This window comes from Bactrocera dorsalis, chromosome 5, assembly GCF_023373825.1.
Source record: "Bactrocera dorsalis isolate Fly_Bdor chromosome 5, ASM2337382v1, whole genome shotgun sequence".
In the NCBI taxonomy this organism is placed as follows: Eukaryota; Metazoa; Arthropoda; class Insecta; order Diptera; family Tephritidae; genus Bactrocera; species Bactrocera dorsalis.
In genome coordinates, this window is record NC_064307.1 from 23,428,848 (window position 1) to 23,447,169 (window position 18,322).

The window sequence follows — 18,322 nt, forward strand, 5'->3', positions numbered from 1 at the left end:
AAACTATTCATTCCTGTACTGTCAACAAGCAATAGCCCAAACGAGGCATGCTTTGATCAATAGGAGAAGAATCAGTTTCAGTCAGGTCAACTTAAAAGCACACTCAACAATAACAAATCGCTAGAAGATTGCGAACTTGGTTGGGAAGTTCTTATGCATCACCCAATAGTCCCGCCTGGTCCAAGGGATAATTACCTCCACCTGTCTATGGCGAGTAATTTTGTTGATAGCAAATTCGCTTAAGAGAAGCTTGTGAAAATCGACTGTCCCCGTTTTTTGTTTGTATGAGAATGACATTATGAAATTACCTTCAAAACGACAAGTTATCGGACATATGATGAGTATTGGAATTGGAACATTATAAATAAAACCTTCAATTTATTACAAAAATAATGGATTTCTTTCTACTAAATGTTATTTAATGTTTGCACTTTGATAACTTACTAAGTAGATTGACAAATGAGGAATGCACTGCGACCTTTGGTCTATTGTGCCCTAAAACTTACTCTGTAACTCCATCTTTCTTGGCCACCTCCCATGTACAGCCGCTAGTCAAACTGTTTTCTTCATTTCAAGTCAGCAATGTTTATATGTATAAGTTTCGCTTTATCATTTAACACAACACACAACACTCACTTTCCTTTCGAATTAAAAAATGTAAAAATAAATATTTATAACTTCCGGAACGATTGTACGCATTTTGACAAAACTAATAATTAAGAGAGAAATGCGAAATGACGTGCATACCGTCAAATAACTACCGTTACTTTAGCGGACATCTATCGGGTAATAGTAACAGGTGACATGCAGCATTGCCAGCATACGAAGTCAATCTCACCTTTTCTTATCACTATTCTATTTGTTTACATGACAGAGAGAGAGAGAGAAAGTAATCTCTCTCGCCGTTTACTCTCTATATATCAAGTTGCCGCTCTCAGCTGCATTTGCTTTTTGACTTCTTCTCACTTTTTCGGGTTCGTTGTTTTGTGTTACCATTCGCTTTTTTCTTATCATTGCCGTTGCGGCGCCGACGTCGACAGCGAAGCCGTGTTGCGTTGTTTTGGTTTTTGCATGTTGCCCAAATGGACCAACTGGCTACGATTTTGTAGTAATAAAGCAAGTGGGCTAATAAGAATATTTGCTTATGTTTTCAGCATTATTATTTTATTGAATTTTATAAAATTTTTAATGTATGCAAAGTAACAGAGTAAATATTTCGCACAAGTACAAAACATTCTCATTATATTGCTCTCGTTTGCAACCCTGACCATTCGCAGTTTTGTCTTCTCATTGTGTTCTTAGCACGTCTCTCCCACAGTTCGATGCTTTTTTAATTAATTGCAAAATACAAAGCAGAAGCAAAAACAAATTTTTGCGAAATCAACCGCATTTATTTCAGACATTTTGTGCAAATTGTTGTGTTTTTGGTACGAAAGTGCATAATTTATTGTGTAAGCAACGAGTAAATTCTTTTTGTGGTTGGAAAATCAGTCGCGAAAACACGCAAATGTTGAAAATTCACAAAAATCAAACCGAAATTGTATAACAAAGCAGAAGTTGTAGAAAGCAAAATTTGCGGTATGAAAATTCTAGTACATCGGAGTGCATATAGTGGCCATAGCAAACAAGTGTAGTATCGGAAAAAACAGTGTTTTTCATTGGAAATTGTGAAGGACTCTTGTAGACTTGATATTGATAGCCAAATCCGAAATCGAAATTTATGGGCATCGGGGGCTCCAGTCAAAGGCGACCGCGGCGTAGGGCGAATAGCAAAGTCTAATTGGGAAAATTGCTACTATATAGCACGTACACTTCTGTATGTGTGTGTGTGTGTAGGTGTAGAAGTAGTGCAAGCGGAAGCAGATAGCAGGTGCAAGCAGACGCGTAAACAAGGAAGTGAATGAGATTTCATTAGCGCAAATTTCTTGCGTTCCTAATTCGCAGTTCATTGAAGAATAGTATTGTTGTTATTGTTAAAATGCAGTGCGGTATTTAAATTCCTGTGCGTTTGTTTGAGTTTGCCGCAAGGTGTTGAGTAAGGAGTTGCTGCAAAAAACAGTAGAAAAAAGCCGGGGTGGACGCGCTGACTAACCGGTTGTTAACTTTGTCGCCATAAGCAACAAAAATAAATTAAACACATGCAATATACATACCTATGTATGTATGTTCTTATTATGTATTCGCAAGCATAAAAGAAAATTTATTGAGAACAAATTTCTTCAATTGTGTTGCATTTCTCCTGCATTTGCTGCATATTTTTACGACGTTTCTAAACGTTTAACCATAACCTAACTTAAATAACTACTAAAGTGTTTAGTTTGTGTAAAAATTTTAAAGGTTTGTTCGTGCTGCGTTGTAGGGCTGTGCCTGCACTGGTCACTTAATTAAAAAGTTGCATATTCACGTCTACGCAACGAGAAAAACATATGCACACTTACATATATAAATACATGTGTATTACATATGTATACTTGTAAGTTGGCTGAGGCTATTTTAAGCCTACACACGGGCACAAAGAGGTGCACAAATGAAGCGACGCCGGCGTTGTCTGCCATATCAACGTTGCACAAAACGCAGGCTGGTGGAGTCTGCTCGATTTTTTACACTTTATGTGCTACTGCAATTGCTAACTATACGTTTGTTGTATTTTTATACCCTGAACGGGCTATATTAGGTTTGCTATGAAGTTTGTAGCGCACAGAAGGATACATTGGGGACACCAGAAAAAAATGAATGAAAGTCGATTTGGTGATATAAGTCTGTGTGTCCATCTCTATATTTTGCACATATTCTTTTCTCTGCAAGAAGCTGCTCATTTGTCGGAACTGATGATAACGGACCACTATAGCGTATAGTTGTCATATAAACTGAACGATCAGGATCAAGTGCTTGTATGGAAAACTTTTTTCTTTGACAAGTTATCTTCATGAAATTTAGCATTTATTATTGCCTACGATAAGGCTACCATCTCTGAATATTTTTTACAAATCAGACCATGTTTGTATATAGCTGTCATACAAGCTGATCGGTCAAAATCAAGTTCCTGTATGGAAAACTTTTTTATTTTACGAGTTATCTTCATGTAATTTGACATGGATTATTATCCAAGGAAATAATACAATCTGCAAAAAAAATGTTCGGATCAGAGTGCTATAGCATGTAGCTGCCATACAAAATGAACGATCAAAACTGTAAACAAATTGTTCAGATTGGGCCACTTTAGCTTGTAGCTGTTTTACAAACCGATCCCTCAAAAAATGAGTTATTTTCATGAAATTTGGCGTGGGATTTTGTGAAGGATCAAAAAATGTTCTTGTTGACCCTTTTTTTATTTGTGAAGGGTATTATAGCTTCGGTGCAGCCTAAGTGAATTTTTTTTTTGTCGTATATACGTATGTATAATACATATACATATGTATTTAATATGTTTTGGTTGGAGAACGAAGTTGGCCATAATGCAATGGTGGTCACTCGTAGGAAATTAGTGTGCTATTGTGTCGCTGCTGCTACTATTGAAATTACAAATTTATTTAATTTTTCCTCTTTTTTTATTTACAGTTCGCAAGTATTTTTGTAATGAAAATTTTCACCAACATTGCGTGAAGGCTGCAATAGTTTGAAAGGTCGAGAAAAAAACAAAAAAAAAAATATTAAAAGAAACAATAACAATTATATGTGCTCAAAATACCGTAATTACATAGTATTTTTAACATGCAGGTAATGTTTTAAAACTACGAAATCTACAATAAATAAATACAGCAATGCAGTAGCATAAGCGCTAATAGTGTACTAAGAATTAATGGGCGTAAAAACCGGAACCGCAGACTGTTTCGTGTGCCTTTCGTAAGTGGATTGAGTGAAATTTTCCAATAAAACACAAAAAAATAAAAATAAAATAAACAAAGTTGCATACAACTAAAAGTGAAACTAAGAAAGTAAAGCAAAAAACATAAATAGTACGAGAAAATATTATAAAAAAACAGTTATAATACTTGAAAAACATATATAATGTATAAAAAAGTATATAATATTTAAAAACCATACATAATACAATACAAAAAAGTCTATATACTAACTGTAAACGTGTATTAACTCAGCTGCAATTTATTTACCAAGCGCACTTCACATCTTTTTGTAGTCTACGCCGACGATTTTTTGTGTAATTGGCTATATTTAGCATATCGATGTGCCGCAAGTGCATTAAGGCTTCCTTGTAGTTAACAAATATAATACATACATACCTACATACATACATATGTAGCATAACGATATATTTCGAAAGCAATAAACGCTAATCCGTGTACGGGTAAAAAACTCTTATTAACAAAATTGAATTTCTTAATGAAAAAAAAATTAATTTCAAAACAATTTTCAAACAAAACTGAATTTGTTGACGAAATAAAAAATTTCACTGCAATTTTCAAATAAAACTGAATTTGTTGACGAAAAAAATTTATTTCAATATAATAAAATTTTCAAACAAAACGGAATTTGTTGACGAAATAAAAAATTAATTTCACTAAAAAGTGTTTCGGCAAAATCTAAAGTAGTTGCGTCACTTCCGCTCACTTCAACTGCAACGTTGTCTATTCGAACAATCAAACTGTCGCTTCCAACTGTTCTAAATACAAACAAAAAATAAAATAAAAAACAAAAACAAATAAAAACTTATGCATATTGTGTAAAATATACATATATACTTATATCATATTGCTAACTGCATAATCAACGCCAATATACATACATACGTACACTCAAATATATTTGATAAGTATTTAATGTAGCAAGTGTGTTGGAATTCGGAATTTACAGCAAACATCGCTTCAGTGCAAAGCGTTATCAACAACAAAAAAATATATACATATAAACAAACAAACAAAAAACACCTGTAAATTGCTCAGCAGTGTCTTCCATAGACCACATACACACTCTTGCTTTATTTACGCAGCCACTTTTCTGCAGAGGAAAATATTAATACAACAGCTGTGTCATACAAAAAACAACAACATAAAAATATAAACATTAATTTATTGAGGAAAAATTCTAATAAAATACCTGTGTCTATTTGCAATTCGCTCGCAGCCGCGAAGTGTCAGCAAAGTAAAGTGCCAAGTGAAGATTGTGGAAAAAAACAAAAGTGCTAAAAAGTGTAAGACGTAAAGAAGGTGAACGAATATTGATAAGAGAATTGTAGTGTATAGAGTGTGCCAGAAAGCAACAAGCTAAAGGTGACAGCAAAACAAAACAGGCAAATAAAAACAAAACGAAAAACGACAAAGACACAGTCAAAACAACAAAAAAGCAAAAATATATATGCGCTGAGAAGCTGAGGTGCATGACAAAATTTGCAAAAATTAATACACAAAACTTGTGAATGATTTTGTGGGCGTGCGTTGTGTGAATAACATTAATAACAACAACAAAAAGCAATAACATTATAACATATTGATAAAAAAATTTTATATGCGGAAGTATAGAAGAGATATAGACAAAAATGTGGAATGAGTAAATAAAAAGAAAAAACGGTGCAAAAGTGTGCTGGAATAAAAATTTAAAACGAATAAAAGATAAAAAATAAAACTTTAAAAGAGTTTGAGAGTTTTCTCCAAAACAGTTGATTAAACATAGTAAAAAGTAAAAAAAAAATTCAGTAAATTTTTTTCAAAAAATCATTTAAACAAAGCGAATATAAAATTAAAAATAAAAATTTGAGTGAGCCTTCTCCAAAACAAATGATTAAACACAATAAAAAGTAAAAAAAATAAAAGAAATTTCTTAAAAAAAATTAATTACACCGAAAAAAATTATAAAAAAAAATTAAGTGAGCTTTCTCCAAAACAGTTTAATAAACAAAAACTAAAAAAATATATAAGTGATATTTTTACGAAAAACTAATAAATGTAAACACAAACCATTTCGGTGTCTAAATCAGTGACTAATAAAAATTTAAAAAATTGTGTTAATAAAATTTATAACTAACGCAAATAAATGGCAAGTGAATTGAATTTTCTAAAGCAAAATAACTGTGTTGAAATATCATTTTGTATCAAAAATATACAAACTAAAATAATGCAACAGTGAAGTGCTTATAAGGCAACAAAAGAAAACTGCGGTTATCCACCAATATTTCCATAAAAATATTCCTACAGAAGTAATTCCAATAAAAAAAACTATATCGAAACAGCGTGAATTTTTAGAAAATTATTTGCTAAAGAAAAAAGCGACATCCAATAATTATAATAAAATAATAAAACAGCAACTACAGTGCATAAACCAAAAAAAGCAAACGAAAGTGAGTGCATAAAGAGTTAAAGCCAACAACATAAAATAATAATACGAAGTTTTTAATTGTATTATGTGCAGTGGAAAATATTTTTAACTAAAAAAAATTTTGGCGAAACAAATCACGACTTTTGACTTCGTACAGCCTCCAATAATTTTAGTTTTAATATCCAAGTGAAATTTCATCGAGTGTGAGTGCCACGCCTTTCTAATTTTGGTAAGTCAATATATAAACAAATTATATAAATAAAAATTTATTGATATGTATTTTAATTTATTGAGAATGTTATTATTTGTATAAAAAATAGTAAAAATTATCTAAACAAATAAGGACAAATGAACTGATCAAAATTAACCCGGACTAACAAATAATTACTTCTTTACGTATTGGCAAGACTACGCTGTTAGCATCTGGGGTCTGCACAGTATGATACACTGGAAGAGCTATCGTTAGTGAAGCCACAGAGGCTATTGAAATTCGCGTCAAGCCCAGATATCCTAAAGGATGATTACTCTTCATGGACCTAGTAACTGGACTCTGGCACCGCAAAGGACCAAACTGGTCTATGCGTGGCTCATTGGTCTGCTAGACTAACCTAACCTTTTCACATATTTTAAAACAAATATATTTATTATAGTTTTAAAAATAGTCTTCTGAGCTTACAAGTTGCCAATGATCACTATATACTTACTTGCCTAGGCTGGTATAGCTACCGTGCCTTCGATTTTTAACTTTTTCTGATTTAGTTAATTTTTAGAGCGTCATTTGCTACTTTGTTCGACAGTTTCGACTTTAAATTCATAAACCCACGTCTCGTCATCAACAATGATCCCTAGGATCCTCAGCTATGTTGCAGACTTTAGTGGAAGCTTGCGCACCATTCGGCTGCCATTCTCAAGAGACTATGCATATAACTTAGAACTTTACAGTGTTTTCGTTCATTCTGCTGAAAACAGAGATCGCCCTTGATTGTAATTTTATTTTCAGGCAACGAATCTTTTTGGTTTAATAACTCTAACATCAAAGATGACATAAAATTGTTATCAGTGGAGAATTCAGTATAAAAATAGGGGAAATATGCCATCGCTTAAAAGTCCGCATAAAATTATCATTCTCAACATCTAAGCAATCAAAGCAATACCAATCCAAGAGGTCAAATTAAATGGGCAACAAATTAATAATGATCATCTGGGTCTTTTACTATTTGGCAGCTAAAAAGATTTTCGATTTATTCCGAAAATATCACCTTTTTTAATGGAAAAAAATAATTTTTGGTACAGGTTACAGAAGCTACCCTGATTGGTATTGAATAATTTGACCTCTTACTGCATCAAGCTCCATGACTGTGCCGATAAATGTGAATAATAAAGAAAGAATGAGATATTGGATTCACAAATACGTTTATCATAAAGCCTTTTATAACTTCTACAGATAACTGATGAAGTGGCGCTAGTGCAGATCACATTAAAAAATGGTTTTGAGTCGTTTTAAAAGCTGGATCGTTACTTTCCACCTCTGGAACTAAAACTTTTTATTTTTGCTTGGGTGATAGACCTTTCTAATACCACAAATAAATGAAAAAAAAATATTCAACCATCGCTGTAATACATTCCCATATGGATATATTTGTTTAACTTTGTTTAACTGTATTTTAAAATTTTTTCATGATATTACCCTCCACTTTTTCGATTCCTCCATAATTGCTCAAGTTCAAATATTTTAAAATTCTACTGATTAGTTTTAATAATTTCATAATTTTTATTTACTTTATTTTTAGAACTAAAAAGTTTAGCAAACTCAGCAAAAAAAAAAACTCCAGTGAACGAAATGCATCAACCACGCTATAGTCCAGCACCTCCTCCACAACAACTGGGAATGCGGCCACCGACGCAGTTGCCGCCACCGCGTCCTCAAACTTTTGCAAACGTGAGTATTAATCATTTCTGAACTTGGGGCATTTTTTGTTTAGGTATTTAATTAAAACAAACAACAGACAACAACCAATTGAACAAATAAGATACCATGCGTAATATAATTATTAAAATTGCAACGAAACCGAAATTCTTGTTTGGTTTGCTTGAAATAAAATGTGATTCATTTCAAGATTCCCTTCTTTTTTAAAACACAGTCATTTCCAATTTAATTGGGAATGTTGATTATCATTCGAAAGAACATTCTTTGGCATTTACTCTTTGAAGATTATCTCTTTCACATGTTGGCCTTGGCTACATCTCAGATGGTCTATCCGTTGAGTCCAGTTTTCGATGACGAATTAAATAAGTGCTGTTTTGCTCCAAGGCCTGAATTGAAGCGGAATTGTCCGCATAGACTTTAGACTTTACATATCCCCTCAGGAAATAATCTAACGGTATGATATCACACGATCTTAAGATCAAGTAGTCGATTATCATAGCGCGATAGCGGTCGGTATTGACAGTTACGTTCTCTCCGGCATTACTTTTTAAAGAAATGTTGACCGATTATTCCACAAACCATACCAAACCGTTATTTTTATATAAGAAATGAGACAGCTATACAATCTCTTCATGTTTCTCTTCGTCCCAAATACCGCAATTTTGCTTGTTTATATATCCATTGAGTCAGAAATGGGTTTCATCCAGGAACAAAATTTGGCTCGAAAACGTGGGATCTTCTTGGAACTTTTCAAGAGCTCTTAGATCGAACAGATATCGCTTGGTAAGGTTGAGCGGCCAACGTTCTTGAACAAGCTGTATTTTGTACGCTTCAAGATCTCGACGTAAAATAAGCCAAGTTCCATACTACGAATGGCGCCGAATCGGCTCTACACGGTTTTCGTATACACTCTCAGCTACGGCTGCTTTATTTTCTTCACTGCGTACTGAACGTGGTCTATTTGGTCGAATATTATGAAATAATGAATGCTGGATCTCAAGATGAGTGATGGTGTTGCGAATAGTATGCTCAGTAGGCCGGTTGTTGACCATAAGTTGAGCGAAGCGCGAAACACGTTCTTTATAGAAAGTGAATTTTCGTTGTTGAACGATTTGTAAAGGTTCTTCAGGCGTACGTCTTTCTTATCTTAGTTCTAGTACAAATTGATCCTTGTGGCAATCACTTCTTTCTTCCAGACTTTCAGAGTCTAGCCTCAGGTGCTTTGGCTTCCACAGCTTTACTGCTTTAATGTATTTTTGAGATATTATTATTTATTTCTTTAATTTTCCATTTTTTTTTAATTTTTATAGTGTGTCCATTCAACGCTAAGAAACCCCTAACTTGGGGTTTCAACTAAATCTTCCGTGTTTTTCTCTAGTTGAGATAGCTTCGAACTACTTTTTCATAATTTACATACTTGCTTTAACTAACGGTGTATAAAATACGCTTGTCTGCATACATGCTTAGGTCGAATATACCGAATTTGGTCAACAATTTTCAAGTTTTAGTTGTTCCTTTGTGAAAATTTAATTATTTGCATAATTTAATTTTCATTGAAGAGAAATGCAAAGCCCACTACTTGCTCTGCAAAGGCCTCTGTCTTTTGGCAGAGTATATTTGTAATCTAAAACCGCCTACAAACCTTGACAAACAGGTGGACAAATAAAGCGGAGAACACAAATACACACCAACACCCACATGCTCAGCAACTTTTTGCATAGTACAGTTAGTTTATGCATTTCACCATTTTGAATATCCTTTAAAAAGTTTGGCCCCACACAAAATGGAATCTATTCATAGCAACAACACAAACAAACACACAAACGAAAATTTGGGAGCAGGTGAGCAGCATTTCCAAACTCGGCCGTCTTACTAAAGCACTCGGCGGCACACTAGGGTTTGAAAATTTGTCGCTTCTCCATTAATTCGGCCGAGTGGGAATGGCAGGTAGGCGTCCAAGTCTGCATTTTTGCCTGTTTGCTGCCGAAACTTTGCTTAGCATAAATTTTCCTATTGTTTAGCATTTAATCCTATTGTGTCCTGTATTGTTGGTCCTGTCGATTTGCAAGTGGGGTGCACACATCTTGGTTAATATGCGACTACACACGAACATATGTCGTAATATATTTGGAATCAAAGCTATTTTCGTCTGTTTGCATGAATTATAAGGTTTTTGTTTGTCCGTCTGCTGTTCATTTGCCTTCCGTCTGACAGTATTTTATGCCTCAGGCTTGAGTTTGCCATTTGATGGCCGTAACAATTTATGTTAGTTGTCGTTGAAGTTTTAAATCTCCCATTTTCGTTTAAAGCCTCTTGTTTGTTAAGGAAACTGTGTTGTTGTTTGTGTGATTATGAGTTTATATATATTTGAGGCATCAAATTAACTTGATTGCTTTTATTTGATTGCCTCATTTGGTAATTAATTGCTGTACAGTAATACTTATATTACTTAGCACCTGTTTCTATGCCTTAAATTGAAGTCCCTTATGTTTAGTTTAATCTGCAATGAAATTAAGTTCCAGTGCTCATGTCCTATTTCTGAAGTCCTTAATATGAGTGTATATCTATTGGTTTCGATCCGTTATTCTATGTTGATCAACTAAGATTTATAAACTAACTGCTGACTCCAAGTAATTTATTCCTTTTACTAACAGGTTGTACGATTTACTTCTTATAAGACTATTGATAAAGTGATTCTCATCATGTTACTTAAACCACTTGAACCAGAAACGAAAGAAGTAAAGGGTGATCCTTTTTAAAGGAAAAATCCAGACATTTTAAATTGAATGTGGTATAGAATCGAAGCGAGATTGCCCGCATATACTGTAGACCTTACATATCCCCACAGGAAAAAGCCTAACGGTGTGATATCACACGATCTTGGTGGCCAATCGATCGCCTCAAAACCAAACGTATTTACATTATTTATACTTACACCGTTTTATTCGATAACTTTTTGTCACTTTGAAGGTAATTTCTTATCACTGTTTTTATAGAAACCCTTGACAATTTCACCAAAAAACATGTTAAAATAATGGACAAAAAATTGAAATTTTTCCATCTGCAAAAGGCATACTTTCACGGTTGTGGACCAAGTGCCCCTTAAGCAGTTGATTGAATATGTTCAGTCTTATTTGATTCAAGCGGGTTGGCAGAAGATAACCAGTTGTCCTACTGTAGGTTGGAGATAATCTCGAATAAAAGTGGGCTTTGATCTGCTCTGTATACCCTTTTAGTGAATTTATCCTCATTGTATGTATTGTAAACTTTGTAACATAATTTATGGTATTACTACGAGTACGAGTTTATGGATCTGAATTTCAAATCTTTTTCCAAATTTAAATGCTCTTTTTAGAGGCGTATGTCTTTTATGTGTCCAAGAGATCCTAGGGAATCCATAAAATTATACTTTTTGCTTATAATCATCGAAACTTTCATTCCCAAGGCGAAAAAAAAACTTCTTAATAAGGAAAATTGATAAAAGTGATATTCGCTTCCAACTACTCAGATCATATAAGCCGTACGGTTGGTTGAAAAGGGAGACGCATAGGCGGGATCTTAAGGGTAGATCCCCTGTGATTATGCAGTTACCATCTTATTTAAGGGGTCAGTAGGATATTCTGGCCTGTTTTTTGACATTTTTTTCATAGAAATTTTTATTCTACAATAGAACTCCTTTCACATATCATGAGGTATATCGCGCGTCGAGTGGAATTATTATTTTTGGGCCTTTTCCGAAACCTTCCAATGGTAAAGTGGGTTTCTACATAAATTTTAAGGGTATAAGGGAACAGAAAATGCAAAAAAAAGAAAATTTTTAAAAAAGATTACCCTACTGACCCCTTAAAATTTTCCTTTCTTCAAGTTAACCGCTATTCAAACATGGATTTATGTGAAAACTTAGCGGCTCTCACAAACATGTACATACATACATACACAAATAACAAATCGTCACCTAAAATGCAAAACAGCGTATTATAAAAAAACAAATCGAAAATCGCTGTCAGATATAATAACCAATATATAACCATTTTATAACCAAAACTCAAATTTTGTTTCAATATGAGTGTATGATAACCCATATATAACCATTTTATAACCAAAACGCAATTTTTTTTCAATATGAGTGGTTTTAATTATAAAGTTTTCCCTTTGCCTGTAAACTTATGAAAAGTGAAGTTACGTTATTGTGTATTTTAGGTGCCGATATATTACTTGTGTTGTCATATTTATATTTTCTCACTGCCCTTCAAAAGCATTGATTGACAGCAATCATTAATGTTGAATATTTATTATTTCATAAAGATTAATTTATGACAGGAGCTTAATAAAAGCCACAAATGAGAATACAATGTTCTCGATGAAACAACTTCTTACACGCGTTATTACCGTTATTATGGTCAAGACTATGCGCCACATTATATGTAGCATATTTATAGGCGTTTTAAATGCCCTTCGCGCAGCAACAAAGTATAAAAAGTTGACCTTCCTCTTTTCTTTCTTCCCCGTTTGGTACAAAAACCAAGGCAAGTGTAATGTTCGATTGCAACAAAAACGATATAAATACCAAATATCCACTCACATGTTTTTGATTAAAATATATTGCGAAGAGCTTGCGTGTGTCATAAATCGGTTTAACATACAGATTTACTATGTGCCACAAAGTAACAAAGTAACGGATACTGCGGCTTCTTCAGTGTACTATATAGTCATGTACATACATATTTGTAAGTGTATGAGCTTACGTATATTATAGACGTGTAAATGTGCAGTTATATATACTATAATATAAGTAGTAAGGTGCTCAATGCTTGATTTTAATCAGTGAGTTTTTATGACATTGTCAGCTTATGGGCGAAAGTGAAGATTCTTTCATAAATATTAATGGATGTGTGTACCTTTATATAGTTTGTGGATTTTTTTTATACCCTGAACGTAGAAGAAAACTTTGAACACCCTATAAAGTATATATATAAGTATAAATGTTCAGTGTGATTGGCTGAGTCGATTTCGTCATGTTCGTTTATGAAATTCCACACACGGTTTTTCCCCATAAAGAGCTTCACACATGTCGAAAATGTCGATATTGAGCCACTACATGATACATATAGCTTGTAAGATATAAGATAAGATCATTAAAATTAGCAAAAATATTTTCCGTTGTATGCAAACTCTTGGTCGAATACATTTTCAGATTCAGTTATGACATGTCAATTGAAAAATTTATCATAAAAATCTTTTTTTGTATGCAACATAATTCTCTTCAGAGGTAACTCGAAGTTTCTTTTACTCTAAGCTTTTTTGTGGCTTATGGTCATTCGAGTTAGGGAAGTTCAGCTGTATTTATTCCTTAACGTATTCCTTTGACTTTGATTGTTGTAAGAGTATAAATTGTTCGGTTGCACCCAAATTTACCTCTTTATTACTTGTTTTAGTACAATTTGTCCTTTGCCTCAAAATAGTCCTCAGTTTCGGCGAACACTCTTCATTCGCCGGAAATTTCTTTCCAGCGAGCATTCGTTTGGGATCTGAGAACAGAAAATAGGCGCAGGCGGCTAGATCTAAAGAATACACTTAATGTGGAACCAGTTCGAAGCCCAATTCGTAGATGTTTTCGTGAAACAGCACCTACTTCCATGCGGATCCTAAATTACATACGACATAATCTTGACAGCCGACTGTTGGGTCACCGTCTTCGATCCTCATTTCCACGTCTAAACTGAGTATACGAATTTATGTTATATGGTTGATTTTCCTGCCGCAGTGTCCAAAATCAATCCACCAAGTCAAGTTTCTGATTCTACCATATTTTTTCTCTACAAAAAGAAATATTTTATCAACACGCGAAATCACTTTTTGACCATTTTTTCCAATAACAAAAGTTGCTTCACTCAAACTCACAAACTAATGTTCCGACAGCTGTTAGATTTATGGACGCGCCTTTTGATGGTTAGGTTTGACGAAAAATCATATGGATCTATTTCTAGTAGCGTTATCTGTGTGTCCGGCTGAGGACCTTTTACATATGGTTACTAGAAAAAATGCTCCTGTTGAGGGTATTATGACTGCGGTGTATGCGAAGTTAACGTTCTTTCTCTGTTATATTTACTTAAAGATTCAAGTCACGTCTTCGACATGAATGTCGTACTTTCACGCTTCAATCTTTATTTATACTTTCTTTTGTTGTTGTTTTTACCATGTATTATATATGTATATGTGTATGCATAGTACATGACGGTATAATATTTTACTAATAACTAAATTTGTATATACATACATAGGTATTTGAACATCAGGGTACGAATTCAACCATATCTATAATTGAAATATAGAGTACCCTTGGCGATCTGGCCTTTGCTAAAATTTACTTAATCGCCTGCCTGTAAAGGATGAAAAATTTCTTTGAAAAAATTTATGTTAAGGAATATTTTCTACACCTATTCTCACTAATCCGTCAACCTAAATACTATATTAGGTACCTCTTAAGGCTTTTCGTAAAGTTCTCCAATTTTTAAGCATTTTTATATTTTACCTCGAGATTTGGGTATTTTTCAAAATTTGTAAAATGTTTTTGAAAAAAAAATAATATATTTTACCTTGCCCTCGTTCACTACCTGACCCATTTGCTTCGCTTCATTGTTCAACAGTTGTACACTCTTATAGAAGAATGTACCCTCACTATTCCGATCTGCAGCTCGAATTATTTTCTCCAGGAGTAGATTGATATAGGTAGTCACCTTGGCGGAAACCAAGTTTGGTATCGAACGACTCGGGGAGGTCTTTCCCGATCCTGGCGAAGCTTTTGGTATTGTCCAATGTCATTTCCACAATATTTTCTGAAATATGTGTTATTTACTTGGAAAAGTTTTCTGCTTGATCTTTCAGTATCCATTTCCCCAACAGTTGAGTCTACTTAGTCGGAACAGACCCGCGATTCCTAAAACTCTCCACTCACCAGCTGCTACAGGAGCAACAGAAGCATTGAAAATCAGTAGTAAGGACTTTCACTGGACCAAGAGATCTGCAAGTGATCTCAAGGGCATGAGTTATAAGCTATGTTCTCCTCAAGGGCTAGAAGTGTAATTTCTCAACTTTTAATTTGGTAATTCCAAAGGTAACATACTTATATAAGAGGTATATTTTGAAAGTTTTTACCGACAGTTGAGTATTACTCTTTATTACAAAGGTTCTACGAAGAATGCTAAGTGACAGCTTTCGTTGCTGAGTGAGCTGTTAAGCACTCACTCCAGGGCATGGAGTGATTTAGGTACATATAATATTTCAAGCTTTTACTCGGTACCCAAAAATTCCGATAACCAAACATTACGTCTACTAAACAGTGTCTATCCAGACACCTATCTAGAAGTATGCACACTATATGAATATTTTAGAATTTGATACGGAGCCCAGTATTTACGTAAATTTAGATTTGAAAGTAGGAATGCCGTTATTGCGGTTCGGAACTGACCACTCATCGCTTACTCCACTCTATTTAGGCATTTAATGTCGGCGCCGCGTTCCAATCACAGTTAACTGAAATACCAGCACCTATAGCGGGAGGAGGAAGAGGAATGCACAATATCTCTATGCCCCACGGTTGTTTGGTTGTACACCACACTGTTGCTTTTTGCAGCCCCTATCAGTGGCATACTTGAGCAATTTGATTGCAATGTCGAGGGCATTCGTATAGCGACTGCTCAGCTCAACAGCGTAGGGGCTCTAGGCGCACTCGACTCAGAAGAAATGCAATTGTTTGTCGTTACTCGAAACTTACTTAGTAGTAGCAAGTTTGTTGCTTGGTCGCCTCTTGTTACTTGCTTTTTTACTTTTCCTTTTGACTTGTCGCAAATGCTGCTGTCTGATCTGCTGTTCGATAGGGTTCCACTGGCTCGTTGCAAAAGCTCGATAGTCGCCTCTATCATATTGAGGAGAACGTAGCAATCACAGTTACAATATAACGTTTCCTGTTGTACTTGTTCGCTTTTAAGTACGGTAGTCTTATGTTTGGGTATGTATGTATGTATGAATTTCTTTTGGAGTAAACCCTGCAGGAAAATTCGAAAATCACAAAGCTTGTAACAGGCAGAAAAGGAGCTCGGAAAAACAATCTGCAGTTAGTTGCGACGATTTAGCCCTGTCTGTATGTATAGACGTAAACTAGTCCCTTTCTCTAAGAAGAACCGTCAATAGCGGACCGCTATAGGATAGTAGGGTGTGACAGCTATAAACAATCTGATCAAAATCAGGTTCTTCAGAGAAACTTTTTTCAAAAGTTGATCAGAACATAATAGAACACGTATCTAAGCAATGGGATATTCTCGCACACTTTGACTTCATACCGGATCACTTGGATTATGGAGTCGCCAAACCACATATCGACGAGGGAGTTTTGGTTGGAAAGAGACCATTAGAAGAGAGGAGAAGTGAGCTTCTTTACGGATGGGTCAAAGATTAGCGGGAAGGTTGGTGGAGGGTGTACTCTCAGGAGCTCTCTATCAACTGCAACTTCAGACTTCCAGACTATTGCAGTGTCTTTCAAGCTGAGGTTGTGGCCGTAAGGGTAGCAGTAGATCTACTGCTGCGGAGGGCAACCTCCATCAGAGAAGTGACCATTCACTCAGATAGCAGAGCGACGATACTAGCCTTGAACTCGCGCGTTCAGGGTTGATCGAGGAGTGCCTAACCTCGCTATCAATAACAACGAGTGCCTTTGTGATAAGGCTGATATAGGTGCCAAGCCGTAGTAGAAACGCAGGAAATTGCAAGACTGATGAGAAAGCAAGGAAAGGTACCCTGTAACAGTTGTTGGTAGGATGGGAGCGGATCGGTGCTTCCGTACCCTCTTGTGTTCTACAACTAAATAGCTAGGCTTCGCGGAAGCTTGGCCGGCGCTGGGCCACCATCGGTAGATGCGCTGTCGAAAAGCTTTTCGGCTCAAGATCGGTCGCAAGATATCTAGTGATCTCTTTGCCCACAGTAGGGCTGGCCTCTCGTAGTTGTGGGACTTTTAACAGGCCATTGCCTTCTTGGCGTTCATGCAGTAAGGTTGGGAACCTTATCAAACGCCATCTGTAGAAGCTGTATGGATGAAAATGACGTGGAAACAACTCAACACTTTCTTCTTGACTGTACCGCTTTTGGGAGGTCAAGATTTAAACACTTGTTAGCGCATTCCTTCAGACATACCTAATTCATAGGTTCGAACGCAGGTGTTCTTCTTTGCTACTTCACAATGGTCTACATATAGCAGTCTTCGTGCAATAAGTAAGAATAAAGTCGAAACCGCCGAATGTCTTTAGGTCACTTCAGGATTAGCCATACTTGAAAAAACCGAAGATGACGATTTTCCGATAAAAACCAGAGAAATCCATAGCTCTTAAAATACACCCTGTATGAGTTAAAAACTGAGGCTTTTGTTCACTTTCTTACCAATTTCCAACCAGTTACACGTTTTGTTCAAAAAAATGCATTATCAGAGCAACACATTCCTGCAGGGTTCCCTGCGGCAGCAGCGCTGTTTAACTGCCTGTAAGTGAGTGTGCCTGCGTGTGCGAAAGTGCTTTAGCATGAAATTTCACAAAAACTTTCGTCTACAGTTTACTTGATTGTTTTGGTAGCGCGGTTGCGCGGTTGAGTGCTTCCGTTGGTCGGTCAGCAGATGACTGCCTGGGCTGCTATTACTACTGCAACTACAGCAACAACAGCATGTACGCCTGTACTGTTTGCTGCCGCCGCAGTGCTTCTGCACTGCCACTGAATACTTTATGCCGTTAAGTTGCATCGAATTCGGTTTGTTTTAATACTTTTTGCATTGCTACTTACTATTTATTATTACTATTTTTGTTGTTTGTGTTTTTTGTTTTGTTTTTGCTTTTGTTGTAGTTTTCCTTTCTTTCTTTCACTGGCGTGGAGTAGCTGCTGCGGGTACTTACCGCTCGTACATTCACTTATAATTACTAATTGTCTGACCATAAAGCAAAGACTGCCTCAAACAGATAGCATTGGCCACAAATTCACGAGTAACGAGCAAGAAAATAAATAGGATTGTTGCTATAAATCGACGCACATATTTATATACATGCTCTTGCATCTATTTCCGTACTTGCAAAGTGCCACTGCAATGCT

General features: G+C 35.3%; 1 protein-coding gene across 3 annotated transcripts in view; it reads left to right on the forward strand.

Annotated features, from left to right (window-relative positions):
* Nucleotides 1-1,295: 1,295 nt before the first annotated feature.
* The window catches only part of LOC105223964 (protein alan shepard), a 591,866-nt gene continuing 574,839 nt past the window's right edge, over nucleotides 1,296-18,322 (forward strand). Inside the window, exons 1-3 of one of the 3 annotated variants that reach the window (XM_049458185.1) lie at nucleotides 1,296-1,427; nucleotides 3,559-6,499; nucleotides 8,061-8,209. In XM_049458185.1, the coding sequence (XP_049314142.1) occupies nucleotides 8,111-8,209 (99 nt within the window). In that variant the 5' untranslated portion in view covers nucleotides 1,296-1,427; nucleotides 3,559-6,499; nucleotides 8,061-8,110. Of the gene's footprint in view, nucleotides 1,579-3,558; nucleotides 6,500-8,060; nucleotides 8,210-18,322 lie in introns of all 3 variants that reach the window. The other 2 variants (XM_049458184.1, XM_049458183.1) reach the window with 2 other exon arrangements.